The following is a 26,498-nucleotide window of genomic DNA, read 5'->3' on the forward strand; positions in this document are numbered from 1 at the left end:
TAAGATGTTCTATTATACTTAATTTATAAATTATTTAAAATTTACCCTTATTCATTTGGGGACTTCTATTTTGTGTTTGACCACTACAAAGCCTTTAAAATAGAATAAATTTATATTTATAAAATCAGAATTAATAAATGAACTAATATCATACTTATTTTTTTAGTATGATTTTTTTGTTAAAATAAATTCTCAATTTTAATAAATTTTAAATTTCTGTTTAGCTTTCATTGTGTTAGATATATGTGTTATTTTGCTTAAAAAAAAGTTAAAAAATTAAGGTAATATTATAGATCCAAATTTATAGTGATTATTATATTTAACTGAGAAATAGTCATGGGTCTGACAATAAATTAATTAAAAGATTCAACTTAAAAAAACAATCTTTTATCTAATATATATATATATATATAAATAGATTTATATGGGTATTATTTTTATTTATTTTTCACTTGCTTTTCAGCTTATTCCATCAAATCTGCCCCCTTTTCCCCTTCTATCGTCTCTATAATCCTTCAACATATTTTGCTGAATTCGCCATTTTAGAGAAGCTCCACTGGTGCAACTTAAGGTTCGTCTTCCTATTTTATTATATGGATTTTTTCTGAAAATTGATAATTTTTTCTTTCTTTCGGTATATTCATCGTGGTGATTGATATGGGAGGAGGGTTTGCTCGATATTGTTCTGTGTGGCAGGAAATTTACGATTTTTTATTTATTTATATGGGTGGATGATACTGTAATAGAATTGAGATTATGTTCATGCTTCATATACTGTTGTTTAACTGGTTTCTATTATGATATGTTCTTTATGTGATTGATCAGTTTTACTTATGTGCTGTTCTGGTGTTGAATAGTTCTTAATTAGGGTTTATTTGACTGTTTGTGTGTGCATAGAAGGTGGGTTTGTGAATTTACTGAAGTATGAATATGCATCTTGTGGTTATTAGAAATATTGAACTTATTAATATATATATGCCAATGTTTTAATAGAAACAGGGGCTTTGTTATCAATTCAGTTAATTTTTTCTTATTTTTGGCTTAGCTGTGCTGTGCTGTTTAAATGGCTGGGATTGTGAGTGAGGAGTCTGGAAGGGGAAGTTCTTTTGATGAGATTTTAGGTGTTCAGCAGCATTGCCAAACTGGGGAAGGGTCGGCTGAATGGCGATCCTGTGAGTTAGACGAAGAGGCTGGCCCACTTTTTTCTCCTGCATACTGGGATAGTGATGATGATGATGATGATTTTGGTGAGTTGTCTATTTATTTTAATAGTTCTTTCTCAGATTAATTTTAATTTCTATTTGTTCCCAACATTATGAATGTACTCGAAGATTCCATTTCTATGTCATCGTTTAGTGTCTACTGGGTTGTATTCACTTGAAGCAAGCAATTTACTTTCATTAGTTGATGATACAAGTTGCTTATTTCCAGAGATAATCAGAGATCTCCTCAGTTTTTTTTCTTATGGTAGACTTAGCACATCATGAAGAGCAATGTCAATTATTCATTTTAATACATGCCAACTACAACTAGCATTTCATCTCGATTGTATTTGATCCTTTATGATTCACTTTGATTTCTTTATGGAAGTTATCAGATTGTACGTCTTTGTATGATTTTTCACTTTTTGTGGAGCTGGTCCAACGATGTAAATACATGTTAGTCAAATAATATGATATACAACCTGCCAAAAGATTGTTGACAAGAAGAGACGTGTGAGGACTTGTATATTTCTGAATGAATTTTGTACAAAGGGGTGTATCTATTTTATACACATGATTGCCCAGTCTAATTATCAGCTCCAATCTAATCATATCTGATTTGCACATCTCATTCTTGTGTGTTTTCCGTGACTTGTAATTACGAGTTATGTGATACTATGTTTTGATTGATTTTAGAGAAAATTATTGAACTTCTTATGTTTGTTCTCAGCTGAATCATTTTCCATGATGCATCAGTTCTTTCTCTACAAGTGTTCGTATGAGTTGATGAGGCATCAATAGTATATTTTGTATCTCATATGTGTGCCACTGAAATTTGAGCTAATCTATAACTTTGCAGGGTTAAAGGCTTCAGATTTGTATGGGAAGTTTACATGGAAAATAGAGAACTTTTCACAGATTAACAAGAGAGATCTTCGAAGTAGAGTTTTTCAAATTGGGGGCTATGAATGGTTTGTTCAACATTCTTCATGACTGTGATTTATAGACTGCTTATTCTTAGTCACAGTAATCATAAATCTTCAGAAACCAACAAAACTGGAAAGCAAAAGCATCCATATGGGATACATCACAGGCGAAGAAGGATTGTGGATACATAAGAGAACATCGTGTATCCCATTTTCTCGAACTTTACTTTTCTAGAGATTCATGAGATACATTGAAGATTTGAACCTTTACATAATCCCTTTGAGCATGGTTCTTAGGAGTGACTAGTGAGCCAAGGTGTAAGGCATATTTAATTAATGAGCTTCTTCCCTATTAATGTAGTCCTGACTTCTTCTTTACTGAGTAATTAAGCTGTGCAGACTACAAAAATGTTGTATATGAGAAAGTACATAAACATCAATTTCAAAGAGAATCTCTAAACACCACTTTGTTTCTCCTTTCTGAATACTCTCTTTTAAGGGTGTCTACCAACTCTCAATTCACTCTTTGTGGCTTTCAGGTGGTTTATGATATCTTAGACCATACAATCATCTTTTCCCTATTAATGTAGTACTGTATTTTAAACACTTTTCCTTAAATATAGAGTATATATAAGGGAACATGCCCATTTGTAAACACTTTTTTCTTTCAGATATCTCATCTGAAAATGGATCCTGATGATATCACATTTGGAAACAGAACTTAGTCGGACATTTATTCGCTGTTTCACATCTGGATCCGGATTCACATCTAGATCCAGAAACAAAAAAGTGTTTCCAGATAAGCATCTGTTTCTCATTTTAATACACCTTGCCTTTTATGGGTACAGGTTTGACATACTTTGAAGCTTTTAAGTATTCCTTGACACAATTCTTAAGATCCGTGGTGCATGAGAATGTTTTATTAAGAAGCTTTATCCCTTGAACCTGGCATTTTCTTACTAATCAAACCAGCTGTGAAGACTACAGAGATAATGTGTATGAGATCAAAATTCAAAGAGAAATTCTAAACACCATTTGGTTTCTACTCTCTGAACATCTTTTTCATGGGTGTCTACCATATTTCATTTCATTCTTTATTCTTTGGTTTAGAACATCTTAGGCCATGTACACTCATTCTTTTACCTTTTAGTGTATAGCATTAATTAATACATTTTTTTAACACAACATAAGCTGCTTCAAAACAATACAGTGAGTCTTTTAGAATATGGTTGAATGAACATCTAATTAAGATCTCAGAATTGCATTTAAACGGGCCACCATTCCAAACCTTTTGTTTTAAATTCAAGTATCACATTTTCACTTGTTGAAGAGGTCTAAATCCTTTTGTCATGCTAAATCAGAAAAATCTTCCCTTTTCTCTTCAAACTTCAAGTATTTTTCTAATCTGGTCACCTTGTGTGGCAGGTACATCCTGATTTACCCTCAAGGTTGTGATGTTCGCAATCATTTGTCGTTGTTTCTATGTGTAGCTAATCATGACAAGCTTCTTCCAGGTAAGATTACATCCTAAAATATGATCTACATTCATTAAAAAAAATAGAGCTACTCTGAATAGACTCCTTCGGATTTTGGTTCATGTTCACTGTATTATAATGAACAGGTTGGAGTCATTTTGCACAATTCACAATCACAGTAGTCAACAAAGAAACAAAGAAATCAAAATTTTCTGGTTGGTTGATTGTTACATATGAGTAGAAATGCTGCAATGGACTTTCTGATTTGTGGTTTGGAACTTGTGCTCTAAAGTGTAACTTTTCAGATACACTGCATCGATTTTGGAAGAAAGAACATGATTGGGGATGGAAAAAATTTGTAGAGCTATCTAAAGTATTAGATGCGTTCATCAATGATGATACTCTCATTATTAAAGCTCGAGTTCAAGTCATCAGGTGCATCATATCTATTCGCACATAAATTTTCCACTTAGTTTCTTTATACTATTTGGCTATTTTTTTAAGAGAATAACTATTTGCCTAGATTTGTGTTGTTTTTCTTTTTTTTTTACCTTTTTCCCCTTTCTAACATTTGGGATATTTTAATTTCCTTTGATAAAGTCCGATTTATTTGGCACTGGTTCTTCACTTCCTTAGTTGGGATTTGTTGCACATTTTATTCATGCCTTGTGTACTTTATCATGTATTTCACGGTGGATGATTTAAATTGAGGAATACAAGTTTTATGTTTTAAGATCTTAAGTTTATGTTGTTTTTGAGGCAATCTTGATTAGTAATATCTAGCTTGAGGATTACCATAGTCGTAAATTCATTTGTAAAATGGATAATGTGTAACCATGGCTTAGTATGTCCTATTTGGAAACTAGTATTTTGTCACAATATAATTCACAATCACCACTTTATTGGAAAATCGCCATAGCTAGTATTGAAAATGATATTTTTTTGGTTTTGTATAAACCTTTTCTCCTTCTTCATCTTCTTCTTCTTCTTATTATTATTTGGATCATGATAGTGTATTTTTTGTTGCTTCATTTGGTGTACATTTATTGTCATTATCCAAATTACAGTGTTTTTTTTTTGCTTCATTTGGTATATAGATTTTTTCATGATGAGAGAAATTTCTGGATCATGATCTACTTAGTTCATACAAAGATTTTAATTCATTATGATTTCATGTCTTCTTTTTGAGTGAGTATAATGCACGAGATGCAAAGTGTCATAACGTGGGGGAATATAGTTAATTATCAATAATTTTTTACAAGTATTACACGTCCTTGTTTTTCATTTAATTTGGTGCCACTACAGACTTGAATGAGCCACTGCTGCTAAATTCATGCCTGAGAAATCATGTAGGACTCAGTTCTGTAAGACTTTTTCCACCGATGCAATATGTCAAGCCTGAATTTGTTTTGGTCCCTTCTCTCTATCTACCACCAAAGCGATTGAATTCTTTATGGCTAAACTCAAATTTTTATTCTTTTTATAGGGAGAGGGTAGATAAACCTTTTCGCTGCCTTGATCCACGGTACAGGAGGATACTGCTTCAGCTGTATCTGTCAAATGTAGATCAAATTTTTCGCCGGTTTGTTGAGGAAAGAAGAAGCAAACTTGTAGAACTGAAAGAGGATAAAATGAAATGGTCAAGGTAATAATTATTTTTCCTGCTCCAGTAAATAGGATCAAATTATGCAAGAACTTGCTCCAGTCTCATTAACCAACTTATGCAATTTTATTTTTATTTCTTAATGGCTGTTCAACACATTACTGCCTTATATCAAATCCCTTCCCCTCAACACTGTCCCATCCCAACTTATCTGTGGAAATTGTCAAACTAGTTAGTGTGTTAATAGTTTAGTAGTGGTAATTTCCTATCTAGGAGTGTGGAAATAGTCAAGCTAGTATTTAGAAATCATATCACGGACCTTGTGATCTAGTTAGTGGTACTTAGTCGGACCAACTTAAGGAGTGATTGGTTACCCATCTTTATTGTATTTTCTATAAATATTCAAATAGTTTTATTAGTTAATACAAAACAAAATTAGTGATCTTTAATCCCTCATCAATTCTCTCTCTAAGAACTCACATGGTATCAGAGTTAGGTTCTTTGTTCTTGAGCAAAACCGCACATCTTCCGCTGCCTCCGCCATGGCCGTAGTTGCCATTTGCGGAGGGCTTCAATAATCTAATTAATTTGTTTCATTTGTTCTTTTCAATCAACCAAACAGTGCATTAAGCCTCAAATTCACTCTCTAAGATCATCCAATTCTTCAAATTCTCTCTCACAAGAAGATATCAATATTTTTCTCTCTAAAAAGGTTCAAGTTTGATTCTCTACTATGAACCTATTGTAGCGGTTCAAGTCACTCTGGCTAAGAATTCTGCCAAGCCTACTAAGAAGAAAAAATCGACAGTCAAAAGGGTCGTCATCTCACTAAACTCCGACATCTCCATCGATCTCCTACAGTGTGGCCATCGTCGGTCAAGCTCCCGCCATCGTCATCACCGCCATAGGGTTGCGGGAGACTCACCTTCGTCGTCGCAAATCGGTAACAGGGTGTAATAACGAAGAAATTGTTTTTAAGGGGTTCTGCCTGTTATTTTCTTTAAGGCTTATTTATTTCAGTCATTAGAAAGAAAGAAGAAAAACTGCAAAAGTCTCACTCCCTCTGAACCTCAACTTAAGGCGAAGAAAAAACTGCAAAAGTCTCACTCTCTCTGACCTCAACATTAGAGGCCAGTTCAATTTTGTTGGACTTATCTTTATCCCTTGGTTTATTCGAGCCTTCTTTTGTTCAATATCTTTGACCCATATTTGGCGAATGTCCTCAAAGCCACACATCATTCAATTGAATCAATTATGTTCGGGCCTCATTTGGGTTGAATCAATTACTGACAGATTCTATTGAGCCTTGGTTTGGGTCAATATCATCAATCCACTTTTAGGCCGAATTATCAACGAAAATTTTTGGTATCACTACCGCAGAAACTCAAGCGTCTTCCCTCTGCAACACTTTAGTGCCGACTATATCAATCAAGCGGATGCTACTCTGTAGATCTTCTAAGATGCAACTTTGCGAGAATCTCAACATCGACCATATAGCCATCATTTTGGCATCACAATCGCAAAAACTCAAGCGCCGTTCATATTTGACATTTCATCACCCACTATGTTAAACAATCAGGACGTCACTCAGCATATCTTTCACGACGTCGACCCTATTTTTTGGCGATGATCATCACAGCCATTATTTTTAGTTGTATCAAGATCTTATGTATCAGTCTAGTTTAATTTAGAATTTACTAGTTTAAGGGGGAGTGTGGAAATTGTCAAACTAGTTATAGAGTGCTGTGGTAACTTTCTATCTAAGAGTATGAAAATAGTCATACTAGTATTTAGATATTTAGAAATTATGACATGAGTGTTGTGTTTTTGTTAGTGGTACTTAGTGGGATCCACTAAAGTAGTGGTCGTTTATCCATTTTTATTATATTTTGTATAAATATTCAAGTAATTTCATCAAAATTAGAGGTATTTAATTCCTCACCAATTCTCTCTCTGAAAACTCACATTACCCAAAAGCAAATGAAAAACCTTCATTGGTGCTTTACACTAATGAGCTAAGTGATACAAACTAGTACTTATGGCTTATAATATATAAATAAGTGATATATAACATTAGAATACTGAGATTTGAAGATGACGGGCTTACAAGATCTAAGCCCAAGGTAAATAACAATGAACTGATGCATACAGCTGGGGATACTGACGCTCCTAATGGAGGTGTGCCATGTGTCAGACGTTTGATGAAGGAGAAGGTGGAAGCAGTTATATTGGTATTCTGTTAGACCAGAGTATACAAGTAGATATTTCAACAAAATTCTTGTCATCTGAAATTTGAGTTGTAAACTTGTCTTCTTGTTCTCTTCCTTCTCTTTTCTGCAACTGCAACCTTGTTCCTCTCGCACCTGTAAGTGCAAAAAAAAAAATGACAACAATCAAACATTTGAACGTTCTCAAGAATGCGATGGAATCAATAGGCAATAATTATTGCAAATAAATCTTCAAGCGGCTAAGCTTGAGAAACATAAACAACAAATGGCTACTAGTATAATGCAACCTACTCTCACTTGTCTTTTCAAAGGCAACCGGATGATGCAATTTTCCATGGTGAATCCTCTCAATGCAATATGGAAGGAGGTCAATATGACTATCAAGCTCATACACGATTTACCAAGGTTGATTTTCCCCTAAGTTTGAGGGAGATGACGCACGAAGTTGGATAATGACCGTTGAACAATTTTTCCGCGCTTGGACGACACTCCTGTCACCAACAAGGTACATGTTGCCTCTATACATTTTATTGGTCCAACATGTCAATAAGTTGATAAGCATTGTGCTGACTGTGATGTCTTCCATATTTCTCAGCTTAAGAAGGCTTAGAATCTAGAAGCCCAATATCAATCCAGGTTGAAAGGGAAAGTGAGAATGGGTTTGAAAAGACATAAGAAATTCCTATCCGATGGGATCATTCGTAGGAGTGCCACATGGAAGAAGTGAGTTGAAGAGAAGACAGGATCAGTTATTTGTTAGACTAAAGAGTATAAGTAGATATTTCAACAAGATTCTTACCATCTGAAAGAGTTGTAAATTGTGTTTTCTGTAATTCTTAACAGTTATCATCACTTAGCAAGGGTAAAATCAGTATTCTGAGTTATGAACCATCTTTTAAACATCATAGTTTCTGTTAGACTTTTATACTCTCGAACTATTCCTAGGATGATCTAGTGCTATTTACTTTCTGGAGTCTAACCTTTGCTCAATTTGTTGCAGCTTTTGTGCTTTTTGGATGGAAATTGATGACTCTTCTAAGAGCCTCATGTCGAGGGAGAAATCTGATACTATTCTGAGGATGATGGTAAAACATTTCTTTGTTGAAAAGGAAGTTTCGTCAACATTGGTAATGGATTGTTTGCACAGTGGTTTGAAGTTTATTGAGGACCATGCAATGAATAAGGAATATGCAGAAGATCTGATGTACCCAGAAGAATTACCTGTTCCACTAGTTCTTGTAGATAATGATGCATTTGTTTTAGTTGATGATATATTGGTACTTCTTGAAAGGGCTTCTATGGAGTCTTTACCTCCCAAAGGTGATAATGGCCATCTGAATCGCACAAAGGTGAATTCAATGATACCAAATGTATATCCAACTTAAAATTTTATGGTGTCGTCATCTCAAACTTAAACTGCTTTCATTGTCATCCATTATTCTTTGCCCGTGTTTCTTGTCTAATCAGGCTCATGCTGCACTATTTCTTAGTGCAACCTCTCACAGTGATTCAACTTTATTTATTTAAATAGATGAACTAACGTTGCATTTGTAATAAGTAAGAAAGAACTAGAAATCATTTTTTCTGTTAAAAGAATGCATATTATACTTTAGGCAGTTGTGCAGCAATCGACAATAAAGGGAACTAAGAACTAGAAGAAGATTTTGATTGATTTATGAATGAGTTGCAGCCATCTTATTTATGAGACCTTGTGTTTCATTGATCAGCATAAATGAATGGCTGCAGAATACTGTGATCATTTCCTTGTTTTTATTTCTATCATCTGGAAGAGACTACTTCTGTTCCTTACATACCTTGCCCTTGATTTTTTATTCTCAGGCACTAGATCATCGTCTGATTTTTGTTGGGCTTTATTTGATCTGGAGTTATTTAAATAAACCAATTGGTTATTTCCAAATAGCCTTGTTTGGTGAAAGAAGTGGATTTTTTTGGATAAAATGACCAAAATGTCTTTATTATTTAATATGTTAAAATATTATAAAAAATAGGGTAATTTGTAATTTGGTAGATGAAATTCCAAATAACACACATTAAACAAGGCCCTAGGTGTATGCTTCAGTTGTGGTTCTGAAACTTATACCCTACATGTAGGATGGAGATCTTTCAGAGGAGTTGAACCATGATGTCTTCTATTATGAGGAGATACGTCTTACGGAAATTGGTCGTAGGACTATTGAAATATTTGCATTGTCCCATATATTCAGGTATAAATACTAGTATCTGGTTTTTATTGAACTTTTCATGTTCTCGAATCCATGTCTTGTTCTGTTTATTGGAAGTATCAACTTTTATTCTTATCCTATAATCATTTTCAGTTTTTTCATTTATTTGTGATTCTTAAGATTTTTTTCATCTGTATTTATTCCTTTAATTAATACATTATCCACTCACCCCACTCAGAGAGCTCAAGTGGTAATAGTCTTGTACTAAGGAGGTCTCAGGTTTGATTCTCACTGAAAGCACATTGGATAAGTGGGGGAGTTGTGACAGTGAAATGTTGTGCCAGCCTCCTCCAAAGAAAAAGAGCCTAGTCTAAAAAAATAAATATATATTCCATCGGCCACAAGTAGCTATCTTCATCTATATCTATTAACTTGAATTTTAAAATGTATGTTGTTCTTTATCTATCCAATATGTAGTTTTCCACAGCAGATTGTGAACAAGTACTGTCAAATGAGGTTTATCCTCTTTGAAAGGTGATGTCTAGGTCAGATTCATGCATAGATTTGGATTGTGTAGTTAAAATTGTTGACCTTAACTCAGACCATCCTTGATGTTAATAGCTTTAAGAGTTTTTATTTTCAATTTATGTTTTGCTTGAGTTATTAACAAGACTTCACCCACATTCAATAGATTTGGACATGTCAGTGGTATGTTGTGCTAGCATCCACCAAGTTCCTTTTTATATTTATGCAAGACAATCTAAGCTCACATAGTGCATGAGTACTGTTCTTCTTCCTCAAGAATTGTCCATATATTATGTGTTACTTGATGTTCATGGCTTGACATATTCATCTAATCTTTTGTTATTATTTGATTTCCTTAATATTTTTTGTTTCATCATGTCAAACAGTAAAATTGAAGTGGCATATCAGGAGGCTGTTTCATTGAAAAGGCAAGAAGAGCTCATTCGTGAAGAAGAGGCAGCATGTCTGGCTGAGGCAGAGCAAAGAGCAAAACGTGGTGCTGCTGAAAAAGATAAGAAGTCAAAAAAGAAGCAGGTTAGTACAAAAATTGCTAACCCAATGAACCTATTTGGAAATTGGTGTTTTGTCCTTACCACTCACATTGAAAAATTTCCAAAATCAAAAGTGAAAGTGATTATTTAATTTTGGTATGAAAAGTGTGATTGAATTAGATGAAACCTCTTGTTATAATTGTTTTTGGCAACTTCTTAATTTTGTACTAATTTCTTGTGATTGAATTATATTGACTATTGTGTTGGAGGATTAGGAGTAATGACAAGGGTCTTAAGACATTTCATCATATCATTTTTTTACTTAGAAATGGTTGGAAATTAGTCCAAATGGTGAGCCAAGTTTTTGGATCCAAAAATTTTCTGGATCAAGTATTTATGCCAAATGTAGAATTAATTATATATCGAGCAAGTTGACAAAATTCGATACCAAAACAGGCATATTATGATGAGCCTATTTGTAAACTAGTATTTTACACCATCACGATCTCATTGGAAAATCGCAAAAGTTAAAGTTAAAGTTGAAGTGGATTTTTTTTTCAGTTTGATATGAGATTTTTTCTGGTCCAGATTATAGTCAGTTTTGTTGTTTCATTTGGTATGCAAATCATTTTCTATATCATTATCCAAATTATAATATAATTTTTGTTGCTTCATTTGGTATAGAGATTTTTTTTACTCTCAATCACCATAAGATTTTTTGGGCCATGATCATATTATTTATAAATCTTGCGCAAACATAACAAATCTAGATTTTCGGGATCATGTTCAATAAGATAAATAATTGATACCAAAACAGCCCTAAATGGCCAGTTTTCCTGCAGTTTGAATGATTAGGATTCTCTTTTCTCAAGCATGTACTATATGATCCTCTGTTACCCATCGTATTGCTTGAAAATGAAACTAATTAATCAAGCGAAAGTCAGCTCTCTTTTTTATGTTGTGAAAAAAATGGAAGTACTCATTAACTGATAAGAGATTCTCTTATGTGGTCTTCAATTTTATCCTTCAGGGAAAACAAAAGCGAAACAGTCGGAAGGGAAAGGATAAGGGAAAGGTTGAAAGGTATGGTCTTGCTGTTGAGGATAAGTTCCAACAATGTAATATGCCGGATGAAATAAAAGACATAGTCGAGGAATCTGAACTTGGAGTGGGAGAAATTTCCGATGCATCTGATTCATTAGATTGTGTTTTTGAAATTCTTCCACCTGATTCAGAGGACAGAGATGATAGCCCCATCAATTCAGTTCATCCTCTTGCAGAGGCTACTAACGGTGGAACAAGCAGCAGTATTCAGTCATTACCGAACTGGGAAATGGAAAGGACGACAATCCCATCTCTAGTGGATGATAGCTCAGTTACTTGTTCAACTGATCCGGCTCCCTCAATATTGAATGGCCATTTTGGAGGAGATTTTATAGTAAAACAGAAGATCCAAAGGTCGCCTAACAGGTAATTTTTGTCATCTGTCTTCCATTTAATTGCGTCCATAGAATCTATGAGGCTGTTCCAAAACTACCATCATTGAAAAATTGCCAATGACAAAATTGAAAGTAATTTTTCTTTTTTCGTTTGGTATAAGATTTTATTTTTCATAATGCTCATATTACGTTTTTGATCATGTGAATTTGTGTGATTTTTGTTGTTTGTTTTTGGTATACAAATTATTTTATAAATCATGATCCAAATTATAGTGTTTGAGATGTTTTTCTGAGTGATTTTTGACCAATATAACAAATTTAGAATTATCTGGATCATGATGATCAACATGAAATCTTTTATAACAAAACAGCCCATGATATCTTATATTATATACTACTGATGGAACACCTCATAGGGATATATTAGGATTAGGTTGTAATCATTGTATCTTTTATTTCTGCATTAATATTTGTTGGTGCTAATTGAATGAATTTCTCTTTTTTAGTGTATTAGTGCAATAAAACAAGGTGTTTTTTTTTTCTTTTCTTAAAATGATATATTTCTTGATAACTTCAGAAGGAACAAGCGAGGTGAATTGACTAGAAATGAAATTAGTTCGGATACACCACCTGATCTAAAAGACTCAACGCTTCCAAACAACCCATCTGGAAGTTGTAATGAACCTGAACCTAAACCTGAACCTGAACCTGAACCTGAACCTGAACCTGAACCTGAACCTGAACCTGAACCTGAACCTGAACCTGAACCTGAACCTGAACCTGAACCTGAACCTGAACCTGAACCTGAACCTGAACCTGAACCAGAGGCAGTTCTGCATGGTTTGCCAGAACAAACGAGGCCCAACCAGAAAACAGACAAGGTATGCTATCCCATAATAAATATAAGGTTTGATATTTATTAAATATAAAAGTGTTTTAGGCCTTGTTTGAATTGAGTTATTTCAGATTAAATTTAATTAACCCATTATCCAGCTATCTACTTAATAACCCTGTCTTTTCACCAAAATAACCCCTAGATCAACAAGTCCTTCAAAATTTTAAGATTAGTTTCGGTAAACTATGCAAAAGTACAAGAACCTTGGTCCTTGTTTGATGTGGGTTATTTGGAATTATTTTCAAATAATACACTATCCAATCTATCATTCAAAATTATCAACCAAAATATCCTTTCTAATAACTTGTTTTCTATTACCTATCAAAAAATATTATTTAGAAATAATCACTTGGTTTAGGTTATTCAAATAACCCTGTTCAAACTAAGCCTCGTAAAATTAGACAGACCTGTATAATCTAAGGCATTGTTTGATGAAGGGGTTAAGCTAATTCATCATCAATCATAGACAAAAATACCTTAATACTTTACCTTTTATAACATTGTAGAATATTAAATACAGTAAATTAACCCAAATAATCAACTTTTTCATTGGAAACACTTCTTTCCTTTTTTTTTAAAATGAGATTAACTTTGAAAGAAACAAACCTACATTTAATGAGCTCTAAATCTCCTGCCATTTCATGCTTCTAGGAAGAAGAAGAGATTCCTAACGGGCAAATAAAACCAAGAATTGGATACAAAGCTGGAATCCAAAGATTTTCCGAACCAAAAGCAGCTGAGGAGATGATATCTTCAGAAAACAGATTTCCCGAAGATATGCCATTTGCTCATCTACTGAATCCTGGCCAAACCATGGTTAGTAAACCGCCTTATTATGAAGTTCCACATTTAGCCGGTAGAACAATTCCATCAACATGTGAAAACCCTCCATTACAAAGAGTTCCTGTTGCTATGTCTAGACCATTAACTGCTTCTACTGTTACTACTACACCTCCTCCTGCCCGTCTTACCCCAACGATAAGCCCGGGTCCCACATCGACAAGCCAAAGTTATTTTCCTCGTTCTTACATGAATGCCATAGTTGGTGGTTCTGTTCCATCCAGTTCGTTTATCCCTCCAATGAACTCCGATAGGTTTGCTAGACCTTTTGGAATGCAGAATAACTGTCACCAATGGATCGATCCAATCCCTGTTGATAATACAAACAATTTTCACATAGCAGATTTACCCAAAACCGAGCAAACCGAAACTGTGGCATGTTCGTCTGGACGGAAAACCGACAGTGTCACTGCAGATGAATTCCCCCATCTCGATATCATTATTGCTCTGCTTGAGGACGAAAATGGGTCTGGAAAACCCGATGATTTTCATTACCAGCACCTGAACCGTAATTTAAGTTTCTCTGGCCCTATTGGGTTCCCAAACCAGGCTGGTCCATCTAATATCTCTTGTAGGTTTGAGCAACCACAAATTTATTATGGAGATGGGTTAAGGAGATATGGTTCGTTTGGAGAACATATTCATTACCCGAGAGGTATGGATCCGTTTGGATATCAAAACATACCGGGTTATGTGAATGGACATGTTGATGGTTTAGTTGTTCCAAACTCTTGGGAGATGGGTGTCTCGGATATTCCTTATTTTAGGATGACACATTTGGATGGTTCTCATCATCATCATCATCGGGTTCTGGATTACTCTAACCTAGCTTGCAGCGTGAATGGGTATGGAAATACGATGTTCCATCCGTCGTCGTCGAATGGGCATTGACGTCGACGTATGCTTTTGTTTGCTTAAGTTTTATAATCCGAAGTTTATTTATAGAATCCAGTTGAAATTTGTTTACCAGACTGCACTAAGCATGTCTTTTTCTTAATTTCTGCTAATAAAGTTAGTTTAAGTTTGAAATTTTATATTTTTTTCTACTTAATTTTTACCTTCAATCTCTCTATTCAAGTTAGTATAAAATAGTGAATGTATTAATATCAAAATTAATTAATTAATTAAAATTGGGTATAAGAAAATTTTAAAAGATTAAATGTATAAATGATGTATTTGTAGATGAGTTGTAAATTTAATAAATAAATAAATATTATAAGAAGAGTTACAAATATCTTATTTAATCTAATATAAAACTGTAAAAAAGAGGAATAGGTATTTTTTTAAATTTTTTTTAACTGAGTTCTACATTTTCTTTTTTAATTTTAACTATGATTTAACAAGTTTGATAGTCATTAAACTGAATTAGGTTTAAATTTTTTTAACTGAAGAATCTTTCTATTAGTTCAGTTTGGTTTAAATCTATATGATATGGTTACACTTTATAATTAATATAAAAGAAGTGTGTTACAGTTGTATAAGATGTAATTGATGACAAAAATAGGTAAGATGACTTGCTTATTACGTTTTACATTAATTAATTATAAAATTTATTGACAACTCAATAAACTAGTTAGTCCGGGATTCAATTTTCACTTACAGAAATTTAAATAAAAATTAAAGTCATGATTAAGGGATAAGTATATATAAAAACATAAAAATAATGTCAATTATATATATAATTATAATTTTAGTCAAGGACGTGTATGTGACATGGCGCGTAAGAATAATATAATCCCTCTTTTAAAATAGGTATATATATGTTGAATAAAGATTCTACTATATATTTTTATATATTCAATCCAAATTTATTTATTAATTAAACAACCTTAACTAGATGTCAACAGGCTAATTTAGTCAACATAATCTTGCTTGTCAAATATTCAAGGTCTAATCTGTCAGCTCTATTTATTTATTTATTTACAATATATGATCTTATAAAGAATTGAATTATCTTTAACCATTAAGCAATTTTGAATTTAGGGTGAAAAATCGATGTCCAGATCTATAAGTTATTCCTATGAACATATCAAAATTTCAAATCATATATAGACATGTAAATTTGTGTTGTAGATCTAATTTTTAATTTCAAATCAGATGATCGAAAATTGTTACCTATCGAAAGTGATATTATGCATATATAAAGAAGCTGTCAATATTTATCGATCCTTCCTATGGCTTTTTCAGAATTGAATTGTGCCTTTTTTAATTTCAATCACTCAAATTTGAGTTGATATTGTGTTTTGTTCGGTCTAATTTTCTATTTAATCAGATCAGTTTTTTCGTCTCAGATTTTTATAGTTGGAATAATACTCTCAATCGTTGATGGGTCATTTATTGCTCCTACTCTTCTATTATGTTGGTGATCATTTCTCGAGTCCGTGTTCGTCCCCTTCTTAGCAGCAAATGAGACAAAATAATCGGTCCTCCCATGATTTGTATGAATTCTCACTATTTCGGTCATATATATAGATGATCCATTTTTACTTGGCATGACCTTTTTCGGTGTTGTTTACTAACCCTCAATTAATGATAATTTTAATTGTCGCTCAGAATCTTTGATAGAAATTCTTCTAACACTGTTTCATTGTTTCTTTCGACTTGCTCTATTTTAACCATCATCGTTCAAGAGCTCATTTATCCTCAACAAACCACATGATCGTTGGATTTTTTCCATTAGAAATTTATTTTTGTAAATTATTTATACAATTTGATATATAACTTTTATTTGAATTTAATGAGAAGTAATTTCTTATCAAATAAATAAATATATCAACTATGTATAGTTGTCCGATATGCTACACATTTTTAAAATGGAAGAATTAGAAATTTGAGCCCCAAGTGAAGTAGCACTAGCTAGTATGAGCTCTAAATAACTATTTTGACCTATTTTTCTTGTCAAACTACATTAAACAATCAGGTCCTTACTTAATTTGAGCTTCAATTTGCTTAGATGAACATTTATAAATAATTAGTTTAATTTGGTTACTTAACCGTCGTAAGGTTATATTATTGATTTGGTAATAAAGAACCTTAATTACTTAATTATAATGTATTGTTATTCTATCTTAAATATTTATATCACATATTCTTTTAACTTATTATGTCATTTTCAATATTTTCACCAAATATATTTAAAATTAATAAAGCAAACCAAAAATCATACCCTACAACCATGATAATTGTCAATGTCAAACTGGATTTGAGCTCACAAAGGTCAATTAATGTTATAATAACAACTTTTTTAAATCCTAATTTATAAGTTGATTTGGAGCTTGTTAGATTTTTGTGTTATTAATGGAACTAGTAGGTTATTTTTAAATAATTTTGTTTGATATAAGTTAAATATGTTTTTCTTTTTGGATAAAAAGAGATTAATTAAGAGCATATATATATATATATATATATATATATATATATATATATATATATATATATATATATATATATATATATATATATATATATATATATATATATATATATATATATGGTTTTTAAATAAAGGATATTTGATTAATAAGAATATGTGTAATCGATGAGTAGCTATTTGATATTTAACTCAATTTAACACAATTCAATTCAATCAAGGCCGGTTTTATTTTATGTGAGCTCACTAGAATAAATATGTGTTGGGTGTGTCTTATAAAAGTTAGATTAACGTTTCAAAATCATGGGCGATGCTTGAGTTTCTCGACAGTTGTCGGTATATTTGGATTAAGGCGACAAATATTACGGGTTTTAATCTTTAATTTATTAATCGTATTCAACTGATATTATCATCATAACACTATTATTACAACATTTTTTTAAATTAGATTCATGAAGTCCGTTGATCAGTAAGTAAGTAAGTTAGGTAGAACATCGCCCCCTCTTATTTACGCTAGTAAATCTCTTAATTTAAAAAAAAAAATGATTCTTTTATACATGCTTAGTTTTATTAGGATTAAACTATTGTCATTTTTCATAATATATATTAAAAAAATAGAAAAATATGAACAAATCTGATCATCATGTACCCCTTTACTGAAATATATTTTGTATTAATATTTAAATTTATAAAAATAAGGTGAGACTATGATATTTTGATTTATAAATGGAAAGATTTAATTATGAAGTATATAATATAATGATGTAATAAACAGATTATTTAAATGAAATTCAAATAAATTTGCTATGATCACGTAAAGTCTAAAATCTTACTCGGTTATAATATTCTAAGTCCTGTTTTTGTTGACCAATATTATAAGTTTGTGTTAAAAGAAGGGGTAAAACAACAAAAATATGACAATAGCTGATGAATGTTATCTCTGTTTGATTTGGTTGAACTATATATATGGCTCATCAATCAGACACAATATTATTATAAATTTGTAGAACCGAAACCGATGACACACGAGTTCATTACTGATTCAACATCTGCATCCTATTAATGTTTCGTGTTTATGTGACGTAAATAGGTTACATAAAAACACCTCTTAAATATTGAAGATTGTTATAATTTTATAAATCAATCAATGTAAGCAAAAATTTGTATTAAGTAAGCACTATAATTGTGTGTCAAAATTTCAAAAGGAATGCTTGACTTTGATCCAATTACCTTATAATGAACTCCTATGATTATTGTAATTGAGGAAATGAGTTTGATGATTTTTTTTTTTTTTCCTTTTGACTCAAATTTATTCTTGAAATGATTGATCCTACTACCATAGCTCTTTATTAATTAAATAAAAATATTCTTAGTGGGATATGGAAGAATATTTGTAATATAGAATTGAATGTTTCAACTTACCACATTTAATTTTTTTTAGTTGTCATAGATTTGTATTAATGATCAGAATATGTATATTTTAGTTGCAATCTATTCCAAAAATTAAAAACTCAAAGTTGTAAAAATAGTGTCAATGAAAAGAAAAATATGACAAATAAATTATTGGTTTATAGTACTTATCATCGTGGACAGATTCAAAATTTAGTTAGAGTAAGTTAAAAAAAAAATGTGTTTAAAATTAAAAAGAAAAAACTAAATAAATATTTAATTCAATACTGAATTATATTAAAAAAATTAAAAAGTTAGAGAGTGATTTAACCTTAATTTATAATAATAAAAATAAATTTTTATTTTTCTTTTAGTGAGTTTAAACATACCCCGCACTAAAGTAGATATGTCTCTAGAAAATAGAAGGAAAGTTCCTAATTTTTCATTTTTGACTGATTTTACTTTTTTTTTATGACTGTATATTTTCTTACTGTTTGCATTTCCTTAGTGTTAGGAGAAAAATGAAGTTTATTATATTGTATTGAGATTTAGAAAACCTCCTATTTTCTTTGCAATTAAAATAATAATTGTAGTTGGTGATGATAGTACTTTGGGAGTGGTTAAAGTATTAATTACTAGTTATGTTTCAGAGTTAAGTAAATATTTTTTATTTTCATTTTTTAATAAGCAAAGTGGACTACACAATGTAAGATTCTTTTTCTAACCATTTCTATTCAAGAAATGATGTGGAGAGAATTTGAGAAAGGGAACAAAGTGACGCAATTTGATTAGTTGAAAAAATAACAAATTTTTTCTCTCTTCTTTCTTTCCTCGCCCATTTATCATTTTTTCAGTCACGATGTGGTGACACATTATTCTCTATCACAATTTCCCTCTCATATCCCTCCTCCTCAAGTGAATTGTTAAATGAATCGTTCAGACTTTAGTTACGTCATTCACGTCCTCTCTTTTTCTTACTTACTCCGAACTTTAGAAACTTTAGAATCTTCTCCTCGTCCCCACGATTTCATTCCGATTTCCGACTCATGAGATCGTGAAGAAGTTATACAAAGTGGAGATTGATATTGAAATACTTGATATGCTTGGCACAATGACACTAGTTCTCGACAAAAAGAGATCCAAACAAATTTTAATCCCGTCCTCATTTTATAGTTTTTTTTTTTGTATTTCTAGGGTTTGTAATTGTACTTTATGTTGTCATGATCAATTGAGAGTTTTTAAGACATTTTAACTAGTTGAGTCCCATTTTAAGGTTTTTTATCTAGTAATTTTGGGTGAACCAAATGAGTTAATTTCAGACTTAAAAAAAATAGTAAATCTCGACTTTTATTTATTTAGAAAAAGGTGGTAATTGTATATTTACATTAATAATCTTTATATTTTTTAGTTAAAAAATGTTTAATCATTAAAACTGAATTATTAGTTTAGAGAGCTAATTTTATCTAACTCAAAAACATTTAAAGGATGATGGAGATATATAAATAGTTATATTGTCAAAATTTTGTATACAAGGAATTTATTACGAGTCAAATTTCAAACCCTAGTTCTGCTTTATTATATAAGTTATTTGTATTCCATATGTAAACCAACATTTTATTTTTTCTAATTTCTAATGATAGACTTATTGTGAATTTTTTTAGTTTGAAGTTCATAATTGAAAAATATTTACTCCTTGTTCTTATAATTATTTGATAAACTATTTAAAAGAATTTCAAAGATATTTAAGTCAAAGCTTTGAATTATCGAAAAAATTCTCAAGAGCTATAGCCGATGTTCTCATTTAGTGCCGCCTTTTTGGGCTTATCTAAAATTAACTAACTTATTTTTGCTATCTTTAATAAAATAAAATAAAATCTATAATAGAGGAGATGAAAATAAAGAAACAAATAGGATTTATATATATTATTCTGGTGTACACATATACAATTTTCTCTTTAATAAGGTGACAGCCAAAATATTTGATGGCTGCATGCCTTCTTAACTAACTAAAAAATGTCAAATAACATATCATTTACCCCCAATATATACTTCCTTTGTTATTTATTAAAGTACTAAACAAAAATGAATAAAAAATAATGTTCACAAATCCTCCAAATAACTTCCGTATTTAAGTTGGAGGGTCACGACGATAGTGGATCATGAAAGCTTCCTCTCGAGAATAAACTCGCATAAAGGAAAAAAAGCAAAGAAAGAATTGTTGATATTTCCCCTTGCTATAGTCTTAGGTGCATGTGCCACTACTTTGCCCAGGGATGAAGGTGCAAGGGTTGCTTCCGGGTGGGGTGACGGGTCCTCTTAAGATTGACCCGAAAAAGGGATTAATCCGACTCAAAGGTCTAGTCGCAATCGCTACTTCAAGCCAAATACAAGTAACCAATAAAGTAATTATCACCATCTTTCTAATGAAATTTTGAGCACTCTTGCAATAAGCCATGATCAAACCTATCTCTCTCAAAAGTATTATGAATTTGTGAATAATGAATATGAGAATGCAAAGGTTGTTGAATGTTGGAGTAGTTGCAACAATGTGTATATATATTGAATGGGTTTGTGTTTGTAATGCTGTTTTTTATTGACTTGGTATACAAGATTTCTGAAATGGGATTTAAATTCAATAGAGTTGAATAGGACTTAGTCTTTTAGTTTGAGCAAGTATTTACCCTAATTTTAAATTGGTATTATATATGTTCTATATAATCAAACCACATACTTTGATTTTCAATACTTATAGGTTCATTAAACATAAGTAGACAGTTTTTTTTTTCTATTATCTTTAGTAAATGAATAATTAAACAATTAGTTCTATAATCTATTTGCCCTTGTTTGAAAACTAGACTGAGTTGTTATATACATATACAAACTTTTATTTTTATTTCTGCTGCATATAGATGATACAAAAATATCATTTAATTAAGCAATATATTTTGTTTAATATGTATTTCATTATTGGTCTTTTAAACCTATAAGATTATTGGTGGTCAAGGCTTGAAAAGAAGAAAACAAAAACACGTACTTGACCGGCACTAAAAAAAATCAAAAGAAAAACTTGTTTATTTTGACATTGAAGAGAGATTGTCAGTGTTGGGATTTGTTAATTAATCTAGCAAGAATAATTTAATTTCTTAATTTCACATTAAGAGTTCTGTTTTTTTTTCCTTAATTAATAGTAAAAAAATATTTTAAAAAATGTCAACCCAACCAATATACAACAAAGTTTGCCTCCAAATTGGTATCAAAATGCTCAACTTTTTCACTCTTTTGACTTTATGTAACTTTTAAAAATGTATTAAATTGTTATGCCCTTTTGAACATTAAGATAATAACAATTTAACCAATGATTGAGATTAAAGAACAATATTTTAAAAACTTTAGAGTTACCGAATTATTTATGAACTATTCGAATCTCAGTTAAGTAAAAAGCTAATCTTAACTAGCCAAACTCATTTAAAAGCTTAAAAATTTTAACGGGTCAAATTAGAACTTTAAAATATCTACCGTCAACTTTTAATTGATCATAAAGACTCGTTTAAAATCTCATTTAATATTTCTTTTAATAAATCAATATTTAATTTTTAAACAAAGTGAAGTTCTTCACCTAATTAATAGCCTTTTCCTAACTAAACTCTAATAATCTTGCTCAAGCCCGAATATATGCTAAACAAACCGAGCTCGAACTTAGAATTGTTTGGCTTAACTGAAACGATTACAACCATAATTGGCATAAGACAGGGCCAAGTAAATAAATAAATAAATAAATAAATAAATATATATATATATATATATATATTCTCTCAAGGTTTAAACCTATGTTTTACTTATAAATAAGGTAACTAATCAACTAAACTAATTATTTATTTTTTTTGTTAATTTGAATAAGAAAATATTATATATCAATATTATTTTAATTTTTTTTTTAAATTATTAAAATAAATAAAAATTGCATAGAACCGATCCTCCATACCTTAGTACGACACAAGTTGAAGTAGCAAAACGGTCTTTAATGCAAGTTCAGAAAATAAAAATTCAATCCATACAAAAAAAAAATGTTTTTGAATTTCCAGCTATAAGAAAAAGGCTGAATTTTATTTATACAAAAAGGTCCATTAAAACTCTAATTTCTGGAAACTATAGCTTCCTAAACTAAAAGAAAATGCAACTATCTAGTTCTAGTATATTTTCTAGGCATAACTAACCAAAAGAGAAATCAATGAAAATGACAATTACCTAAGTTAAAATACAACAACAAATACATATTTGAAGAACCAAATACAAGATACCATTTTATAATAATATCTTAATTGAATATGAATAAGATTAATATGGCAGACTAACCAGTTGTTTTACCTTCACACAAGTCGCACACTGTAAATCCACTGCCTTCACAATATGGACACTTTGCTCCTTCCTCAATCCATTCTGTAAACTGTTTAACAAAGGAATCAAATCCCCCAAGGGATAGAGTTCATCCAACATGCAAAATTGAATACTTTTCAAAAAGAAAATACTTAAGGAATGAATGAAATGTAATTAAGGAATAAACATTATCTCCAACCTGCGGCTCCAAGTTTGGTTCTCCAGTTCCGTCGCATTCTGCAAGAGCAACATTGAGCCTAATGTTATCACATTTTATCATCCCGATCATGCTATAGAAAAATCTACATTTCTTATTGTTGCAAAGAATCATAATAACCCATACACTTATTTGGAATCTAGATTGTGATCTAAGAGCTAATCTTTATAAGAAGCCAGCAATCACACTGTAATCTAGACTGTCATCTATAAAATAATCATTATACTAAATGAAGCAAAAAAATCACACTATAATATGGATCATGACCCGAAAACAATCTTATACTAAAAATTCCAATTTCTAAATAGGCTTACAGCAAGTGAAATATAGTCTATTGATACAACCAATTTTCAGTGATATTTTATTGGTGGGAGTTCAAGCATGATCCAATTACTGCTACTATTGTTAGATGGAAACATATCTAGCCGTCTGAGTCGGCTCAAAATATGGTAATGTTGTTTTCCATTGCAAATTGAATATAAAAACAGTCATTCTTTGTGAACATCATAACATAAAGATCACATTCCATCATCATCATCATCATCAGGGTTGTCTCTGATTTAACCAGATAGCACACACAAAAAAAATGAGTGAAAATAATGTTTTGAGGTTATGAACAACCAACCTGGTTAAGTGGAGTCAATTCAAGTAAAGGGTAAATTTCAAAACAGAAAATGTGTTTTTTTTTGGCTCCCCCTTTATAGTACAGTAGATTTGACAAAGGAATTTTAATACCTGAGCATAACATGCTGCCTACTCCCTTGCACTGAATGCATGTGGTTGAATCCTTGATCTTGGTCTGTCCAGATTTCTTATTCCTTTCAGTAAGCCTAGATGGCTCTTCCCACCTGTTCTCTCCAAGAAGGAAGACTCGATGTTGTGATAAGTCAATCTCTGTTGCTGAAGCATTTACGGCTCCATTTATGGCCTCCTGAATAATGATGGAATCAATTCATGTTTTAGTCGAGAAATGTTCCATATTTATCAAAGATGGAAGTTACAAATGCAATGGATTTTGAAGTGAGATTATATATTTAGATAACTTAAAAGTATTTGCTTCATGTTTATTTGAGGCTACATCCTTCTAGCCTTGAAGTGGAAAAATCATGTCTAAACAATATTCTTCTCATCTAAACTTAATTTCAGCTGCAAGACTTTTATATCAAGAAAATACTACTTCCACCTGAGAAATTTTGTAGAAGAAGAAGATATAAACTGAAATGTATTATTATTGGCTGATTTACAAAGTATTACACAATCAGATTTATAACAAACTAACTGCTGCAGTTATTTAATAATCGTTCCTAACAAAGTAATTACAACTCTTCTAGAAGGGTAGCAGTTATTATTTTACTTTTCTACACTACCTGTCTTCATGACATTCACGCTTGCCAATTATACTGCCAATCATTCCACTCACCACAATCACACTGAACATTTAGTATCTGGCATCTATCTTAGTAATCATTGTTCAGTTGAAGATTCTTACTCGTAAACATGCAAGTGTATCAGACAAGCATGGGAAGAACTTGATACGAGGAGAAATCTAGAATAGGGTTGAGAAGATAGTGTTTGAACCACATCTTTATTGATTCGGGGGAAAGAAATGAAATGAGATTCTAACATATGATAAGGTCAAGCGAAAAGGTTTCACATTGGCTAGCTAATGTTGTTTGTGCGAGCTTTCTGAAAAATATATTCATTATATGTTTAAAATATTTAGTATTTTGGCATTTTGATTGATAAATTGAGTGATTTTATTGTTGAAAAGATATGTGATGTGAGAAAGGATTATTTGGAAATAACCAAATAACCCAAGATCAAATAAGCTATAGATTGAACTCGAAATTGGGAGCAACTTCTGTAATTCGAATATCAATCTACTAGTGAGAAGGCTAAGCTCAAAGTAAGAAATTATTAGTGAAAAGCTCAAGAAAAACACTTAAAGGCAGCTTCAGGATAAACATATTTTAGAGGGAATAGCCCCTAGCTCACTTCTCGAAGTGTTCCAGTATATGAATAGGCTACAGCTTGGAGATCAGAACAAGTCAAATGGATTCAGAATCAGATAGACAGCAATAATATCAGTATACAAAAGGGACATTTACTATCTAGAAGAACAACTACACAAACCTTCTTCAAGGGGATCAAATTATTCACTTTTGGATCTGTTTCTTCTTTCTGTGGTGCAAATAGTCTCTCCTGAAGCTCAGAAGTCATAATTCCGTCTTCAGGGATACCTACCGAAGCCTACAAGCCAAATTTGCATCGAGAATCAACAATGAACCAGCAAAAAAGTTTTTAGTTCTTAATATCGATAACATATATATTATCCTCCACATGGTAAGGAAATCCAAAACATACTTGCCAAGTTTTAACTGCAAGTTCTGTCCCACTTGAGAAACTCGAGTATTCCACATCTTCTTCGCCTGAATAAAATCCCAATCTCTGCAGTGCTTCCTGTAAAGAGAAATTAAAATTTGCACTACAAAACCCTAACTTATTAACACATCTTACTAAATCATCCTATCTATCTAATCAATCATCTATTTTAACCTAACTTAACAATTGATTCATCATCATACATCCTACTCGCCTTGATTTGAAGTTGATATATGAAGCAAGCAAGCAGACCTGCAAGAATTGAACATCCACTCCTTCTGAACCAATCCTCAACGTCTCCCTCTTCTTCGTCTTCTTCTCATCCTTCTGTGAGACGGTAACTACTTCTTTCACCACCTCTACACTTTCAGACGACTTAGCCTCGAGAACAATCGGCACAACACTAGTACCTCTCTCTGCTATCAAGTTTGCATTACCTAAATCAACCTCTTTCTTCAACACCTACAATCGAGTAATAGAACGATATAAACCAAATCAACGCTTGATTCGAAGTGTATTCAATTCCATACCTGTAACAGCGAGGCGATATTTGCCATAGCTTCGGAAGAAGAAGCGGAGGGACCTAGTAACGATCCACGAGTTTCCAATTCGTGAATTCGGAGCTTTAAGGAGGAGATTTCTCGGAGAAGAGATTCGCGTTCGGAATTCCATCGAGATTGTTCGCGAAGCCATCTCTGTTCTTCACGTAGCCAACGTTGCTCCTCTCGGATCCACCGCGATTCTTCACTGTCGTGGTTTGAACTGGTTGATGGTGAGATGGAGAAGCAAAGGTGAGGATTGATAAGAGAGCGAGAGGGAGGATGAGTGGTGAGTGAAAATGGAGTGAAAGTGAAGTCTAGATGATGCCTGCGGGAGAGAGGAAGACGAAAACTAAGAGGGAGAGAAGAAGAAGCCATTGAAGATATTTTCCGGTGGCGGGAATCTAAAATGAGCCGTCA

General features: G+C 31.8%; 2 protein-coding genes across 3 annotated transcripts; one reads left to right on the plus strand and one right to left on the minus strand.

The window, feature by feature from the left end:
- Positions 1-462: 462 nt before the first annotated feature.
- LOC124937797 (TNF receptor-associated factor homolog 1b-like) lies at positions 463-14,841 on the plus strand. Of its 2 annotated transcripts, XM_047478124.1 has the most exons (14): positions 463-571; positions 1,040-1,247; positions 2,062-2,173; positions 3,554-3,642; positions 3,750-3,818; positions 3,909-4,038; positions 5,090-5,248; positions 8,435-8,783; positions 9,547-9,659; positions 10,529-10,676; positions 11,664-12,103; positions 12,650-12,765; positions 12,868-12,953; positions 13,619-14,841. In XM_047478124.1, the coding sequence occupies exons 2-14, from the start codon at positions 1,064-1,066 to the stop codon at positions 14,696-14,698; spliced, it is 3,075 nt and encodes a 1,024-aa protein (XP_047334080.1). In that variant the 5' UTR covers positions 463-571; positions 1,040-1,063; the 3' UTR covers positions 14,699-14,841. The 2 variants fall into 2 exon arrangements, with proteins under 2 accessions (XP_047334080.1, XP_047334081.1); XM_047478125.1 differs by lacking the exon at positions 463-571 and having other exon boundaries at positions 13,622-14,841.
- Positions 14,842-22,791: 7,950 nt separating this feature from the next.
- On the minus strand, positions 22,792-26,484 carry LOC124940555 (protein disulfide isomerase pTAC5, chloroplastic). Its single transcript, XM_047481079.1, has 7 exons — positions 26,070-26,484; positions 25,792-26,001; positions 25,522-25,617; positions 25,291-25,407; positions 23,893-24,088; positions 23,140-23,177; positions 22,792-23,010 (listed from the first exon to the last, which is right to left on the minus strand). Exons 1-7 carry the CDS (start codon positions 26,454-26,456, stop codon positions 22,915-22,917), a joined length of 1,140 nt encoding a protein of 379 aa, XP_047337035.1. The 5' UTR covers positions 26,457-26,484; the 3' UTR covers positions 22,792-22,914.
- Positions 26,485-26,498: the final 14 nt, after the last annotated feature.

This window comes from Impatiens glandulifera, chromosome 5 (assembly GCF_907164915.1).
Source record: "Impatiens glandulifera chromosome 5, dImpGla2.1, whole genome shotgun sequence".
In the NCBI taxonomy this organism is placed as follows: Eukaryota; Viridiplantae; Streptophyta; class Magnoliopsida; order Ericales; family Balsaminaceae; genus Impatiens; species Impatiens glandulifera.

Bases quoted from the DNA above. Each gene is read 5' to 3' on its own strand.
- LOC124937797 (XM_047478124.1), top strand. From the start codon at position 1,064: ATGGCTGGGATTGTGAGTGAGGAGTCTGGAAGGGGAAGTTCTTTTGAT. The intron at 9,660-10,528 runs GTATAAATACTA...CATGTCAAACAG, and splicing joins GCATTGTCCCATATATTCAG to TAAAATTGAAGTGGCATATC. The intron at 12,104-12,649 runs GTAATTTTTGTC...TGATAACTTCAG, and splicing joins ATCCAAAGGTCGCCTAACAG to AAGGAACAAGCGAGGTGAAT.
- LOC124940555 (XM_047481079.1), bottom strand. From the start codon at position 26,456: ATGGCTTCTTCTTCTCTCCCTCTTAGTTTTCGTCTTCCTCTCTCCCGC. The intron at 26,002-26,069 runs GTATGGAATTGA...ACTCGATTGTAG, and splicing joins ATATCGCCTCGCTGTTACAG to GTGTTGAAGAAAGAGGTTGA. The intron at 25,408-25,521 runs GTATGTTTTGGA...TTTGGCTTGTAG, and splicing joins TTGCAGTTAAAACTTGGCAA to GCTTCGGTAGGTATCCCTGA.